Raw genomic sequence first — 17,779 nt, 5'->3', positions numbered from 1 at the left:
CCTATTTATTACACATTTGTTCTGTTACAAGTACAACAGTTGCTGTACTCTCAGCTCTGTCTACCATCACCTCAAACTCTCTCCCTTTAATTTTCCTCAAACCCAAATTAAATATCTGGTTCCTTCGAATAGTGAAGCATTTTCTTTAAATGCTACCATTAAACTCCACGCACGGCAAACGATGGAGCTTAGCGTAGCACAACATAAGAAACCAGGCGTGAAAAGATAAAATGCAAGCCGCGAGGAGATCTTTCAACCTCATTCAAGTCAACCCCTTATAATTGTGGGAGGTTAATCTACAACCTTAATTTGTAGTTATGGTAAAAAGACAGCACTCTACCAGTATGGTTTTGTGTGTTTGCAGCACACGTGCCAATGAAACAAGATGGTAAACTTCTGTGTGGTACAGCACAATTCGGCGGTAGCAGGAACAGCAGCAGAAACTTCAAATTGACTTTAAATTTTCTTGAACTCGTTTTCATACCCAACTCGTAGTTCTTAACCCCAGCCGGCGCCCTCATCCGTCTTTTCCGACTTGGCCAGACCTCTGAGTAATCAGAGAGAGATATAGAGAATGAAGGATTTGCTGCCCAATATATTTCTCCCTGCTTCACCGTGCAGCTCGTACTTCACCTCACCATCTCGTTGTGCTGCAATTTATAGACGGCTCAAAGAGTACACACAAGTCTGACTCATCCGCTGGCTTTCCTTGACATCACTGCTTTGTTTTCCACTTCTCCTCTAGTCAGGTTCCTCCATCTACCATCCTTTAGGCAAACACTGCAGCCTTCTCCTGCCTCCTGAGAGGCTCGGCTCTGATCCTTTCCCTGAACCTGTCGGTTTTGTTTTTCCCACACATCTCTTTCTATGACACACACAGCAGAGAAAACAAGCTGAGGTAGGTCAGTGGTCTCATTTCCTCTCTCGGAAAAAAAAGATCTGGGCCGGTATGTGTCTAAAATCTTTGTCACTCTCTTCAATTTAAACGTTTAACTTTTCATCTAACTCCGTTATCTCCTTTCTCCCCCCTATGTTCCATCCTTTCTACTTCCTGTCTCCTCACACTAACTCTGCATCCCTTCCCTCCCTGCAGCCCATCATCTCTCCACAGCACATCATATCATCCTTCTCTCCGGGTATCTTCCTTTTCCGATCCACTCAGCCGGGATGTTGGTGTGTAGACGTCAGCGTGTGAATTTGTTTTGATATCATACAACAGAAAGGAGCATCTTACTGTTCCATCAGCAAATAAGAAACGGGATGCAGAAGAGAATAAGTCAGAAAAGACAGAGCTAGTGTTCTCTGGAAATACCTCTACGCCTTCCATCTAACCTTTTACACAGTATGCATCTTAAATCTATCGCAGCTTACCTATAAAAATTGAAATGGTACAGTTTTCTCCCTTTTTAAAGAGGAGTGAAACTGATTTATAATGTAACATCCTTTTCAGACAAGCACGGTTGCCCATTTATCCGACGGTGCCTGAATGTGTCTGCAGGGCTGCATCTGAGTTTGGCTTATGAGCTACTTTTCATTAGCATTTATGAATTGCATCGTTAGTGCTCTTTTGTTTTCCTTATCACTGTTATGAATGATACCTGAGCCAAAAGCATGATTGAAGTTGAACTAAATATGTCTGATGGTGTTCTTTTTCTGAAATGTTGTAGTTTTGGGCCAGATTTAACATATTCCAAACACTTCAGATTTTGTCTCATCAGTCTGCAGAATATTTTCCCAAAAGTCTTGTGGAATAGCGATTTTTATTTTTTATGGCAAATTAGAGATGAGTCTTTGTGCTCTTTTTTTTGGAACTCTGCTTTCAATGTGACTCTTGTTTTTTTGTATGACTGCAGGATGAGTTGCTAATTCTGAGAAGGTCCACCAGTGATTCAAGGTTCCTTTATTTGTCGATAATGGCTCTATGTTTTGTTTTCTGGATTCCCAAAAAAACCAGAGCGACAAACGCCAATGACTTTTTTTCTCATGTGTTCTTGAATTCCTGAAGATCGAGGCATACGCTAGTTTTTGAGATCTTTAATGCTACTTTGTGCTAACGGGCAGGTTCTGTTTAAATTATTTCTTGACTCTGTGGCAGTAAGCAAGCCAGGGGGAAATTAATTTGGAGAAATGTGGCTGGTTAGTTAATCCCAAATTTCAAATATATCAGCACCTTTGGACAAACGATGTCTTTGACCCAATTACTATTTTAAAATCACTCCATCTTAAGGAATAGAAGCTTTACTTTATTAACATAATGAAGATAATCACGTTAAAACACTTTTTCTATTTCGCCCTTCAGTGAAATCAACTAATTTGTTGTATTTGTCGCAGATATATTCATTTCTAAGTGTACATGAAAATCTTAGTATTCTTCTATGAAACTGACAGTTTTAAGTGACCTTAAGTTTTAGATCTCCTCCACTCCACGTACAGAGTACCGTCTCGTAATATTTAATTGAGAAAGAGTCTGCTAGTGTCTATGACAACTGGAACCAGCTGGTGTAACTCAAAGATGCTCTGGGGTAATTTATTCGCTCAGCTGGAAATTTACATCTAACCTTTAATTATTGCTTCAGATAAAAACTTGTGATAGGTGAGGAAGAGGCTCCGTTTTCACCTTTAAAACAGAATCAATATAAAATATGAATACAGTACGCATAGTAAAATTAAGTCTGGTCACGATAAAATGTATTTTTTTCTTCATTTTTTTTCTCCAGATTCTCCCCTGAAGCAGGTGCCACCCGGTCATCCCTGCCTCTCAGGCCATTAATAGCCAATTTTCTGCCTTTTTGGGGGTAAAAAGGTCATCACCTTGATGGATTGAAGGTCTCAGGACTTATCAATGTAACCCCACCACACACAAATAAACACACATTTCTTCGCTGAGGTTTGAACATGCAGCGAGGCATTAAAATGTGACATGCGCGCACATATTGCATATACACAAACACACGCACATGCATTTGTCATTTCCCGTTTAGCCAGAGCCATTACTATCCACACCAGGGTCATCTATCTCAACAGTGACAGGTGTGAAGGGAAAACCACAAATTCGAAATGGCTTTCTCCAATGCAGTTAAAGAGGATGGGGACAAAAAAGGGCAGGAAGCAGCAGCTGAGGGACCGAGAAGTAGAAAAAAAAAATTAGGAAAGATGGGGGCTGGTGATGGGGGACAGTTTGGTCATTATTTATTTACCAAATCTACCAACACCGATGATGTACTGCTGAGCTATTAATCATAAATATTTCTCTTTTGCATTTTTAAGATCCATCATCCTGTTAGATAAGAGCAGCTTCCAAGAAGAGGCGTAAAAAAAAAAAATGCTCAGCAAAAGTCAAAAGAGGAATTTCTTAGAGGGATCTACAGTTCAGCTTCAATTTTCACTCCCTTCAGCAGGGACTTTGGCTTTTTTGTTTCACCGGTGGCCTTGGCCAAGAGCTGCATCCTTGTTACCGAGGATAGAGACACATATGGTGACACAGCATCTAATTAATCATTAATTAATCAATGAGTGACAGCAAAGAATTAATCATCTTTGTAAGTTGAAACTCTGCCAACATGCAAACAAACACTGCTGCAGCTTTTAATGATTAAGTCACCTTTTTATGCCCCTTTTTTTCCCCTTTGGTCACAATATTTATGATGAAAAGCGCCTTCAGTTGGGAACTGAAGGCTTAAGATTAACTTGAACCCTGAACCAAATGGGATCAAATGGTTTTAGGAAAGCAAACTGCTTCCAATTAACAGACACTTCATCTGGCATCTGCTGGACTTGAGAGATTTGTACTGCCATTAAAATGTAATACATATGTCATTTTGAATTCAAGATGATTAATTTGTAGTTGTTTAAAAGAGGACACGCCTTGTTATCTAAGATTCAGTTTGATAAGTGAGTAACTGAATAATTATGTCAGTTTAATTTTTCTATCTGGGGAACTTTTCTTGGAATAAAAGTTCACCAGATGCAAACAAAGCCGTCACAATGGCATTTTACATTTTACAGTCCGTACATAAAGTACAAAAAGTAAGCTGGTTTTGAAACTTAAATCTTCATAATAAAGAGTAGAAATACTAATAATTATTGAGCAATTGAGAGGCTCAAGACATTTAAAACAAAAGGGCAGAGATTAAAGAAAAGTGAGAAAATGACAGACTTGGAGATTAATGCATGCAAGCAAAAGGAGAATTATAAACACATAAAAGAGAGGAAACAGAGTGATGCTGATGGACAGTATGAAAAATTTGATCCCTTAGGTAGACGATGGATGCATATCAATCAGTTAAATCTGTCTGTGACAACACACACACACACACACGCACACGCACGCAGACAGGCTTCCTCGTTAACCCGGCCAGCAGAAAGAAGCACACCCAACAGCTGAGCTGCTATTGGCCAGAAATGATGTCATCTCTTCCTGGAGGTTGAGCAGCGAGTCGTACAATTGGCTGGCTGAGAGACACAGTAGGAAAGTGCTGCTGAGGTATCAGTTCCATTCATACAGAAGCAGCAATGAAGCATGTTTTGTGTGTGTGCATGCATGCGTGCGTGTGTGTGTGCTTATATGTGCACGTGACCACTCCCCACTGAGACATACAGAAGGAGCCATTAGGGCTGCGTCCATCATTCGGAGGTCCAGGCATTACCTGCTGGGATATTCCCTAATGGTCTCTCCTTCTGTCTCTCTCACACACACACACACAAACACACAGGAATTTCACAACAGTGCACGCATTCAGATGTGCACGCACACAGCTGATGGGGGGTTGGGAGATGGGTGTTGTCTCTTGGTTGTTACCAAGCTGTTGTCATGGCGATGCAGATGGAGCTTTTCCTGCAAGCCGGGACCCTCACTTTGCAGCATACACACAAACACGCACATGCACTTTGCAACAAACCACAGCCTTGTACATTAATCCTTGCCTTTGCACACCTTTTAGGAGATGCAGCTGCTTACTAGGTGGAACAGGAAGTCGACTTTGTGGGAGTGTGTCTGTATGTGTGTGTCGAGGTGGGAGAGTGTAAACAGTCCCAGGAGAGCCACTAGACACATCCGCTAAGAGATGCTCATGAGAAATTAGCCTGTGGTCGCCTGTTACAGTGTGCTGCATGTTCACCCACGTCCGTCCATCCCGCACCTGCATGTTGTATCTTCCACCTGCCTTCATTTTTCCGGTGCTGCACCTTTAACCTCAGCTCAATGCTCCATATTTAGAGTATGATGTCAGACATGACCCAGCTCTGCCTCGCCGACTCTGTCACTTCGATCGGAAATCTAAAATGAGCACCGCAGATACATACAGAACCAGATAATATCCTCTGAAAGCCACTTACCCAATCACAATGATGCGCTTCTTCAAGTCTTGATATAGAAAATAAAAGCCTTGCAGGAGGAAGCTTTCTGCCTGTGCCTTGTCCATTACTCTCTTCTCTGTGGAAGCTTCTTTATTACACTCAGGAAGCATAATGACAGCTATCTACCACTCAATCGACACAGAACCCCCATCTGTTTCTCTATGTTTAAACTAATCACTGTCACTAAAAGGCTGTCGCCATGTGCATGCATGAACTGCAGTGTCCAAGCTGCATGAATTCAGTTTTATTGGCAGAAGCATTAATCTCAGCTAATCTAATTTGAATGTAATTATGCGCAACAAAGCTATCACATTTCAGTCAATATGATCAGCTTAATCTCTAATCTGCATCTGTATCTGATTCAAATAACGACTTCAGTCTGGTGTATTAAACGCCACAAGATCTTATCAGAACCTTCGCAAGAACGATCGTCTAATTCAGTGTTTACATCTACGTGCTGAGCTTATACCTGTATTTGTGCTGAAACCTTTTTAGAAATCGGTTAAAATGCTTTGAAATTAAGTAGATATTTGCATTTACCAGAGTAATAATTAAAGGGGTTTCTGCCATAAGCCGCAGTTCCATACATGCATACATGTGGCATGTTTCAGACCCTGTCCGCATACATGACAGAGGTTCAGTCCCAGGCGTACAGTGGGTGTGGGAATGGGACAAAATTAAGCAAGCCTGTGCAAGTGTGTTCAATGCCATTTTCAGCTGCTCACTGCAAATCACCCCGAGACGCTTTAACAGCCTCTGGGTCTTTTCATAAAGCAAAATGGTGCATTAAAAACCCCACAGAGGTCCACGGCCTTCGGTAACTCAAACACACTTACCCCGGCGGGATTTATTAGAATCTCAGGAGCGCTGGCATGTTGAGAGGGGAAACATAAAACTGAGGAAATGTCCCTGAAAAGATGCTCTTTGTCCCAAATTTTAATCCTTAAGAAGTGAGAGACGATTATCTGTATAGTCTGGGTTCAGAGCATTTGGATTTAGTGTCTTTGTCTTTATATATCCATCATCTACATTCTTAATACAGCGTTCCAACTGTCTTTCCTGAACTTAACCAATAGCTTCATTGATAGCTTTTTTCCATTTCTATAGAAAGTACTCATGGTCCAACGCATCTATACGTTTTCTTTTTTTGACTCCTTTCTTGTTCTCTTGATCCTCTGCTGTTCACAACAGAAGATTTCTTTTATATTAAAAGGGAGCCGTTCTTTCCCACTGTCCCCATATGCATGCCTTGGTCTGATCAGAACTGTATTCTGCTGGAGTAATTAACATTAGGCAAACTTTTGGAAGCGTTATGCAAAGTGCCTTGAGATTTGTTGTGCTATGCAGAAAAGCAGGATCAAAACAGAATTACCCCTTTTTACATCTTAATTATACGGCAGGTGGCATCTTTTAGACTTTTGTCTTTTTGTATCATTTCAAGCAGGAGGCCTAACGTTGTGTTCAAACAATAAGCATCAGAAGCGTGACAGCCCAGTGCCCCATGCTGGAATGCCTATTTGTTTCATTTGGGAGAACTAAGCCTTTAAACTCGCCGGCAGCCTTATGTCCAATATCCTCTGTGTTCTGCGCAGGTCTGGAGAGGTCAAAGATGAAGAGAGCAAACAATTGGCAACCTCCTGCTTCAAATCCCCACACCACGCCAAACTGGCTCTCAGCTGCGCCTCGCCCAGCATGTGTGAGCATGCTGCGTATGTGTGCGAGTGTGTGTGCGTGTGTGTAGGCATTGTGAATCCACGGCTGTGTAATTTCTTTAGAGGGAGTCTGATGGAGAGACTTCAGAGGATTCTTTCTCACACACAGAGTTTGCAGCAGTAGTTTGAGTCAGTTCTGAGAGTCTAGTGGCGAAACAGAGATGAGAGACAGATTCTATCATTCATGAGTCATCGTTTAAAGTTGTGAATGAATGTGGGACATAAAAAAACCAAAGATCTTTTTTTTTTATCCAATTTTACTATGCTTTTTTGTTTATTTAAATTATCTATGTATATTTTACCATAAGCCAAAATCCACACTCGAAAACCAAGATTTAAAAATCTAATAGAATAATATGATTCCTAACACAGGCTACTGCAATAAACTCTCAAGAAATGTTGCCATCAGTAGATGATCTTGAGTCAAATCTTATCTCAAACTACCACACATCAATGCTTTCTTGAGTGTAATCTCTCCTGCACCGGCTTCCGTTTCAAGAGTCTAACCTGTGATTAAATGCACAGGAGCATTCGCCATAGCTTTATGTTCTTGTGTTCTTCTTGATAGAGCTTTCGTCTATCATGCAGGAGGGAGAAGATGATTACACGAAGCACTGAACTGGAAAGCTCTGTGATCCTCGCCTGCAGCTAGAAGCCACAATATGAGGAGACCGTTTTTGCATTTTCTCTTGTTTAAGTGGCAAAGCGGGCGATGCATTTTGCTGGACTATCTGGTCTGCCCTCAGATGACGCACTGAGGGATTTATTTAAACTCCTCATTTAAAGCCATCTCCTCGATGACCTAAAGACTAATCTCAGTCAAAGCTGAGATTTCAATCTGTTCAATTCCCCTTTGCAAAACAAGTCAAAAGTTGCTCCTAAGAGACTCAGCGAGCCATACGTCAACGTAATCTGCTAATTCACATTTGATACATTCACAAATGAAAAACATGTTTGCCTTTTTAGAGTAACCTTTCCTTGTAGTAAATTGAAGCCAAAGACCCAATTAACTTTCAGTGATTTAACTTCCAAAGCCAGTATAAGGAGTTAAAAGGAGCCTGAAAGCAAAGTCTGAAAGAGACAAACCAGTGCTGAAGAATGAATTACCAGTGGACTCGTTAGCGTTCTCCTATATGGAACTCAATATTTCCTGTATTGGTTTCCAATAAAAACCTTCCAGCAAAAATGCATTAGGTTTTTTCCTTTAATATTGCATTGCATAATATTAGCATTTCCATCTTTATTGCATCGACTCAGTAGACTGATTTAAGTGTGAAGAGGGCATGCCCGATAAAAGTTTGAAGACTTAGTTTAGTGAAGGAAACATCAAACCCTGTAATGTTTAACTCAGGAAATGATCAGAGAGGCACTTGGAGGTACCATGTTTGAAACTAAAGCCCAGAGGATTAGTTTGGGGTTTCTTTATGCTGAACATTTGATGGTTCTGCATCAACTAGAGCTTTTAAGTGTTGAACCAGTCCATACTTCCAAGTATTATCTATTGTCTATAGTATTGCCTATAAATGAATGTACTCCTTATGTGTGATTATTGTATTCATCAGGATTTATGCAGCTTTCAATAATTTTGTCTAGAGGCTTTTCAACAGATTTTTAAGACCTTTCTTATTAAATTAAAACAAATATTATGTAAAAAAGTTGACCAAATAACTTAAACAACTCTATAAGCCATAAAATACACATAGCCTTGACAACTTAAGTTGTGTTTAAATGAATAAAATGCTCTTGCACAGGTTACATTTCTTCAATTCTCCCAGTATACAGTAAACCTAATCATTGCTACTAATGACAGATTTTCATTAAATCTCTATTTTCAAGCTACCTACCTACTCAAATATATTTTTTCTTCATGACAAAGGAACAAGCTCTGTATAACATAGCACAAACATTGTTATTTTAATTACCCAAGCATGAAATAAAGAAGTTTAAACATGTTTACAGTGGAAAACATTAACATACTATGAAAAATTTAAAACAGGGATCAGTTCCTTGTGACTGTCACGCGTAAAAGCCGATTAAAATCAACTTATAGTATCCGTTCTTGAACAAAATTTGATACTTTCCAGACCAATACTCTCTAGCATTTGCACCAATCATGACTGATTTCTTTAGGAAGCAAAAACAAAAGTGAAGTTATACCGGTGTACGCCCAAAACCTCACCAAGGAGAGATCAGTGTGGATGGCAAAGTAGAGCATCTGTTTTGGAAACAAAGACGTGAATCTTTTTGTCTTCCGCAAAGCGATTCTGTATATCACATGAGCTCAAACTTCATCGTCAGAGGTGACCGGCAAGTGATATCGTTGTATAACAGTCATTCAGGGGAACTTTGTCTCAGTTTTGGAAACAAACTTTTATCACCAATGGAATGCGACAGCAATGAAAGTTCTTCAAGTGAAAGGAGAGTCTCGCCAGCTCCGAACATTTTAATGCAAAACTGAATGGAAGTGATGTTGGCATGAAAGGAGACTGTTTACAGAAAAGGTTTAAATATGTATGCAGCTTTGGGGAATTTTACTTTGTTCTTGCTTTCAGAGAGTCAAGAACTAATAAATTCCTCAGGACAAGCCTTTTCTTTATGCATCACGTCTCATCGTCTGATCTTATATCAAATAGCAGTATTTGCATAAACAGGATCAAAGAAAATACCCATGATCCCAAAGGCATTGGGAAATGTGCGAAATTAAGCAAGTAAACAAAGAGGGGTTGAGTCGGGAGGGGCACATTTTTCCACATTTTGTTTGACTTGACGCCGACTGGCTCACACTAATTTCAGGAAATCTTTGCTCGGAGGGGATCACAAAAGTTTAAATGTGTCAAAATCGTAACATAAAAAAAAATTAAAAAATCTGCTCAATTACAGAAGCTTAAACCAAACACTCTCTTTAACTAATGCCAAAACAATAATCTCTGAAAATAGCCATTACAAACCAATAAGTAACATTCTGGAGAATCAGACACGTTATTGTAAATATATAAAACACACTCGTATACGGCCGACACACACACACACACACACACACACACACGCAAACACACAAAACGGCAGACTTCTTGCTCCTCATTAGTGCCCAAACTATCACAGCGCTTTAATGAGAATATGGAGTCGGGAAAAAGGCAATTCTAGCCATGCACGCACAGACACACGCCCAGAGAAACATGCACACACACATGCGTGCACAGCTGCCCTTCACACTATGAGCCTGCAGGGTGTGACAGGCGGGCACGCCAAAAGAGGATTTGCAGTGAAAAGCTTTGGGGAGGAGAGGGAGAGAGAGCGATAGGAGGAGTGGAGAAGAGGGGATTACATGGTGAATATTTCAGTACTAAAACATACCAATCGGTTTGGACTCCCCTTTCTGGCACGGACTGACACACACATACACACAAACAGCATTAGGATTGCCGTATCTCATGCAGTCAACTACACACAGACGAGACAGTAAGTGGGGTGATGGGTAAAGCTAATTCCAAACACCAACGACCCCCCTCTGGGACATGACTGATGAACTGATGTTGAGCCTGCTGGGACAAAACTCAGGACCAAAACCAACTAAAATCTTCCTACTCTTTTAAAGTTGTATTTTAGCAAACATGCAAGCGGTGCGAATTGATGGCAAAGTTTTTTGTGACCTCAAAACTAATAAATCTAAGGTAAACACGATGAAGTACTTGAGAGATAATAAAAGAAATCCTATAGACAACGAAGAAACAGTGAAGAGTTTAATTTTGTGTTATTAAATTGTGAAAGAGGGGATGGAAAAGATATACAGAAGAGATGTCAATGTAATAAAGTTCACCACTTCAATATGTAGGAAAGATTTATTACAGGGCACCTGGGGAAAAAACAATAGATTAATGTAATAAGAAATAAGAAATGGAATGTTTATAGTTTTCCTTTTAAAAACCAATCAGTTAATCAGTTCTTAGGTAATTTTTTTCAATAACCAAAATTGCTTAATAAATACATTAAGAGATGTCATTGTTTCTCCCAAAGCACAATGGAAACCATCTTGTGGTTATGTTTAAGCTAACAGAGCTTGTTTAACTAAACTGTCACATTCAGGCATAAGAGCAACTAAGGTTAGACCTTTAGTAAACCAAACAGTCACAAAACATACAGAAAACAAGCTAACGCTAGCATTACCACTTTAGCAAGCTGAAAAGTCTTTTACGAACCAACAGACAATTAGCTAAGTTTAGCATTATCACTTTAGCAAACTAAACTTTCACAAACAAAAGTCAAACATCAATCAAGTCAGGCTATGGTGTAAGCTTCTAATAAGTCTCCCTGGAAAAAAATCATATCCAAATGAACAATTTAGCTGAGCCTTGCTAATCCAAAGCATGCAATTGAATGACATAAGAATTCAAAATGACAAAAAAAAAAAAAAAAAACAGTCAGAATGTGATATAAAACACCACACTCAGTGCTGTAAGCCTCCACAAGCAGAAACCTGCATTACATTGCAAGGGACTGGATGGCAGAGGAGTGCCATGTTGCAAGGTTGGAGGTCACAGCAACATTCTAGATAAAGTGGGACTGCAGGAACGCTAAAGGACACAAGGACCGGCTGCCGGCTGGAATGACGACAGCCAAAAGCTGGTCAGGTCAGCAGGGAATCAGGCTCAAACACTGAGAGGCACAGAGATGGGAGGGGGAGGGAGGTAAAGGAAGGTAGACGCTATAGAGGGGGGACAACAAAAGATTAATTTAAAAAACAATCAAAGCAGAAGAGGCCATCATTCCGTGCGGGCCAATGCATTTTTTTTTATGCGTTTGTGAATGTGTGTATGTGTCGGAGTCTGGGGGCTTGTTGAGAGGGTCCCACTTTACATGCTTGAAGCACTGCCGACACATTTGTTAAGCCACATATTATTCTGCGTGTGAACATATGCAGGGGTTTGTGTGTTCACAGTCAGCACACTGCAGTCTAGACCAAGGGATCAAGTGTAATCTCCCCACTGATACAGCTGATGAACTTAGGTCAGAGACCACTGTCACCATGTCAAAAGCATTTTTTTTTCCCCAGAAGGCAACAGCAAAACAACATGGCCTCCTTGTTGAATTCAGAAATTTGTCTTTTTAAAAATGAAGGTATTCCAAGCGATTCTTGTGACATTTTAATTCATTTTTGGTCATTTTTGTCTTTATTGAAGTTGATCTGACTGGGACGATTGCCATGAGCTGCTACAGCGATTTGCCTTGAAAAATTTGAGGGGGAAAAAAGAGAAGAAAAAGTTGTACATGGTTCTCTTTCACATCACTAATGGACACTGAAGCAGCAGGACCCAGCGTGGGCAAAAACAGACTGCAGTTGCTAATGATGCAGAGTGATGCTGTGTAATTACTCTCACTGTTACTCACCAGGTCAGTATAAACCTTTCAGTTTTCAAAACTGAGATGCACCTTTAGCATCTCATCTCCAGCAATTTTAATAGGCATTTTTCATATTATAATAGGATATTAACATGAAATGATTACTGCACTGCTTTAAGTTTTTCAAGTTAGCAATACTTGGGTCAATATGCAAAACCTGTCTGTGGTAACATCATACTGCTACAGAAACACACTGCAAACAGAGATGAAGACGTCAAGCATACACTTGAAGATGATTGGAGTCAAGGTAATTGTGGTGTTGGATTAACTCTAGCCTCATATATTCAGTCGTTTTTATGGTTTGGGAGTAACACAGCAACATACTGCCAGCTACTCTAACAGATCTGAGCTTTTTATCTGAACCAAGCCAGCACATAAACTTGTTGTGGAAGTTTATGACCCAAACATGGTCCAGAATTCAAAAAGCAGCAGCCATAAATCAGTGTCAAACTTGTGCTCCACAGTCATACATCCAAATGGATGAAGCACCATCCCTCCTTCTTCCTTAGGATGACTTTACTGATGGCTAAATAAAATCCGCAGGAATGATTTCTTGGACATGTGAATTATAAACTTGTTACAATGCGTATTATGTTTATTGACATCGTGACAAGCCACTGCAAAAAAAAAAGTGAATACACAAAGGGGCAAAACTGTAACAAACCTACAAAATACTGCTACGCATTTAACTGAAGCAAAATAAATGAAGTCATTTAAAATCCCAACAGTCAAGTAAATAAGGCAGTCATATATATATATAAGTTGCAGAACTGAAGTAAAATAAACAAAAACACAGTAAAAAGTTTTCATAGGATGAACTCCTGACCAGGTACTGAGTAGTTCTGTGATTGACTGTTGTTTCTTCCCTGGACAAAATCCCCCAGCAACACGGCAGCTACAATAAATCGTCTTTACTCTCCTTGTTTTAGTTCTCACAGAAAGTACTCGTAGCTCAGTGCCCTGTGTTATTGATTGAGCTAATATTCACATTACCTTTCAGTAGTCCTGGCCGAGTGTTCATCAAAAATGCTGCCAGTCAAATCTTTTTCCTGCATCAAGCCATTGATGGAGCTACGGCATGCGCGCTCTTCTTTCTTACAGAAAGTATTCCTGGCCAGGTGTCCGTGTGTCTCTTTCTTTGAATCATTCAGGGATTTATTGCTGCCATTAGCTATGCATACACTCCATGATAAAGTTTACCATAGAGGTGCTCCTGGGATCAGTGCTTATGTGTTTAGCTGCGTCTCTTTCTTGAACCAACTTATTGTCTCAATCTAATTGGCTGCGCCTCCTCGGATAGCAAAGTTGAACAGTAATAACTTTAACTGCATTGTGTTATAATTTGGACTGAATTGGACAGTGATTTGATCGCAGTGCGACTATATGGGTTATAGTGGAAGAAATCTAACCGAGATACGATTCATCCACTTTGACTGTCAATTAGAAATAGACTGTCTACTCCTATTTCACCACTTGAATAGAAGCAACAAAGTTAAAGCTTCTCCGTGTAGCAGAGTGTTTGGGTTATTCAGTTCCCTGCTTTGTGCCCGACAGGCCTATTTAATTAGAATGAATCGTGGAGTAAATATTAGTCTTTAGACGGCATCACACTATTTGTAAACACAACCAAGTTAGAGTGAATTAAAGCAATTTATTTTCCTATCCAAGAAACGCTCCCACTTAACTCTTAACTATTCAGTGACTTGTAATTAAATCCCGCCTCACACACACACACACACGCACACGCACACACACACACACACACACACACAGCTCCACCGCAAGCACCCCTACAGAGGAACACCATGGCAGATTTAATTGAAATAAGTTCAATAGGTTGAGTTTCTAAATAAAAGCAGATGTGTCAAAAAAGAAAAACAAAAGTTGAAACAAGAGGCAGAAAACTCAAAGACAGTGACGAAATGTTCTTAAACAAGGTGGAACGTGTCAACATCAGGATTAATGCTTTGCTCTGCAGAGCTCTCTATAATCGTTTTTTGTTCATAAAAGTAAGAAATAATGAGAAATACAGAGAACATTTCAGATACAAACACAAAAACACAGACAAAACAAGTCGAGGGTGTCATTTTCTCTTAGAATAAGGTCAGATATTTGGTTTCAAGCTTCAAGCCAGATTTAGACCAAAGTAGAAGATGATACCGTACACTCTCTACTGTGCCCTTCGGACATATTCTTTAACTCTCCTACAATAAATAATCATTCCTGTGCTCCTTTCCCTCCCTCACACAAACTCAAAACTCCCCCTGAAAAAAAACAACAAAAAAAACAGCAAAAAGCCCTCCCCTCCCTCAGCACCCCTCTCCAACTCTGTCCACGCAGAGTTTTCACACAGTCCATCTGACACCCCGAGTGCTGTGCAGAGTGTATGATATCATCAGTCTGCCAACTACAAGGCAGGCTGACATTACCGGCTGCCAGGACAGCAAAGGCAGCCAGGAGTAAGCCCAGGAAGAAAAACCTAAACACACACTCATGCACGCTCATGCACATATGTTCAGAATAAGTCAACTTAAAGGGTGTGTGCAATCAGAGTGCACATATGTCTGATGGTGACATGCGCAAAAAGAGAGAGAGAAAAAAAAAAGCACTCACCTGCACCTGCATGAAGGATCCCCTGTAGAAGCAGCATGCTGCAGCTGACAGAGCACTCCACAGACTACACCTCTCCGTCATGTTGGGCTCACACCTTCCCACTCCAATCTCTTTAATTCTTTTTTTTTTCTTGGTTTACCTCACCTAGCCCTCTTCTTACTCCTGGAGTCCAAACCAACACCAACCTCAGAGCTCAAAAGCCTCTCCCTCTCCCACTCCTCTCCGCCTGCCTAACAGACCCTCAACATTCTGCCACCACTCGCAAACAAGAGCAGGCTGCAAGCTGCACATCTAAAGAAGCCCCGGCTGCCGGCTCGCAACATCAGCCTTTCACCCACGAGCAGTGCTGAGGATGAGAGCGAGAGATGGTGCAGCTGCTGACATCCCTCCCCGCACACTCCTGCCCCGCACCGGCTTCTGCTTCAGCTCGCTTCTGCTTGCCTTCCTCTCTCTCTCTCTCTCTCTCTCTCTCTCTGCACTTGCTTCACGCCGCTGCTAGGGATTACCTCATTGCCTGCCCATGAAAGGGGTGTGGGTGGGGGGAGGGTGGACCAGAGGGAGAGGGATGGTGGGAGGGTGGTGTATGATGAGGGGTGGGGAGGGGGGAGAATGCTTACAGGCTGAAGCTGAGAGGAGTGCTGTTGAATTGCTGGGCAGAAACCCCACCCACCCCTACAATGACCCCCCCCCCCCACCTCACCCCACCACACCAACCCCTCTTCCCTTCAGCTCCCAGAGCGGCTGAGACAATGCTGACAAGCGCCGAGGGTATAAAAAGGGGAGGGGAGGGAGAGAAAGTGAGAAAAAGATTGGAGGAGAGGGAGAAAATTAAAAGATGTGATGATGAATGAAGGAGATTAGGGAGAGGAACGGAGGACGTGTGCAGCCTGCGTTGTGCTACGTTCATGGTCACACCTTCACATCGCATAGCCAGAGGTGTAGAGATGTATTTCCTTTTGAAGAAATATACAAATATACAACAGATAGAGCGGAGGGGGACTCGGGGGGGACAACAAAAAACTGCATTTTTTTTAAGTGTACCAAAGAAAAGCAAAGTTTCTCTGGACCTCTGACGTCTCAGAGCGTCTTCAGGTTTGACACTAGAAGTTGAGAATAGAATTAGACAACTGGGGGTTGAGTCAATGATGCAAGTTTCAAGGTAATTTGTTGCAGGGGTTCCTACGAAGGTTTGGCACAAAAAGTATTTGTGCCTTGTAACTATGACGTTGAAGTCAGAGAGAAAAATCCAACAGAAGTTTGTGATGGCAATTTTTATTCAGTCTTTCACAGTTACACTTCTTTCCACGAAAAAGATTTGGGACGGAAAGTTTGTAAAGGTTGGGCGGATGCTGAGCACTGATAATCTGCTTAAAAATCGCAGACTACAATGAAAAAATAGTATTTGTAAATAGTTGAAGCTTGCCGTTTTCTGTCATATTCAATAAAATATTGTGGGCACGTTACCATTTGGCCAGAGGGGGCGCCATAAAGAGTCAATCAACTTTAGCCAGTTTTCAAGAACAATAAAAACACAGCAGGCTAAAACAAATGTTACTTCAAATCAGAATTTTATCTAACTATCTAGTTTTTAAAGCAAACTAACAATAGATGTTATTTTAAATCCATGTCACTACTGTGAAAAACGGACAGGAAACGGAGGAAATAAAAAAAAACTATGATTACCAACATGTCAGTTTCACTGTGATTTGTTGGTTTTAGTAAATGCTATACTGAAAGAACAACTTGATAGATCCTGAAATTTATTCTAAAGCATTCTGTGGAATATTTTCCTTGAGGAATAGAACTCATATTTTTAAATACATTGGCAATAAGATAAAGTGATCATTTACATTGCAAGAGGTTTAGTCTTACACATTTAGGCCAACACTTGATTTTATGAAAGGTAAATTTCATCCACTTAAAAGGACGAAATAGCAAAACAACTGGATTTCCACAACAAGTAAAGTGACACAGACTCTGCTAAACAGCATTAAAGGGACAGTTTAAAGTTTTTTCTACAGGTGAGACGGAGGTAAAGGCGCCACCAGAACATGAAAAGCACCCGTAGCCTTTTTCCTACTTCAAAAATCCAGAACTCTGTCTTTAGGTTCCCGTCTACATTTTACCACACACACCTCTGCAGACAGTTTGGTTGTATCATAAACGCTACCTGTGTGTGCCTGTGCGTAGCTGAATATAATGATGTGTCTCTAAAAGGCCATGCCGGCTGCAGCTAGACAGCTCATTATGAGCTGGAAAGCAGTGGCAGGTGTTTCAAGCATAACAGGGTGTGATTTTTCACTGGCCAATTTCACACAGAAACACACACAGCAGCAGGGAGATGTCAGGTGCGGTGGGGCACCCATCTCCGGAGGCCTCCTGAGTGACTTTGTTGAGGACACTTCACTGTGGAAACGCCAGCCAGGGAGCCCTGACAGCATCCCAAATTCTGACACTGCACTTAATTGGGCCTGCGCCACTGCAGCAATGCAGAAAGAAGGAGAGAGATGGAGCTAAGGAGAAAAGAAAGATCCTTTCCCTGTACCAGCACGCGCACTCTGACCCCACTCTAATCTGCTTGTTGAATCTATGCTAGTGGGCCAAAAAGAATAAAAACCAAAGGTCACAAATGCAGAGCAACAAAACACAGGATGGATTCATTAACCACATCGTCTCCTCTTCATGTAATCTCAAATCATCCA

The 17,779-nt window shown here is 41.0% G+C and overlaps 1 protein-coding gene across 3 annotated transcripts in view; it reads right to left on the bottom strand.

The window, feature by feature from the left end:
• sh2d3ca (SH2 domain containing 3Ca) overlaps positions 1-17,779 on the bottom strand; it is a 62,745-nt gene that overhangs the window by 31,609 nt on the left and 13,357 nt on the right. Inside the window, exon 1 of one of the 3 annotated variants that reach the window (XM_014993877.2) lies at positions 15,078-15,614. The exons of the other annotated variants lie outside the window; for them this stretch is intronic. Within the exon in view, the coding sequence (XP_014849363.1) occupies positions 15,078-15,158 (81 nt within the window). The 5' untranslated portion in view covers positions 15,159-15,614. Of the gene's footprint in view, positions 1-15,077; positions 15,615-17,779 lie in introns of those variants that run through there. 3 annotated transcript variants of the gene reach the window in all.

This window comes from Poecilia mexicana, unplaced genomic scaffold (assembly GCF_051168715.1).
Source record: "Poecilia mexicana isolate PSO_F unplaced genomic scaffold, ASM5116871v1 scaffold_12, whole genome shotgun sequence".
In the NCBI taxonomy this organism is placed as follows: Eukaryota; Metazoa; Chordata; class Actinopteri; order Cyprinodontiformes; family Poeciliidae; genus Poecilia; species Poecilia mexicana.
This window is presented reverse-complemented; position numbering and strand designations above follow the sequence as displayed.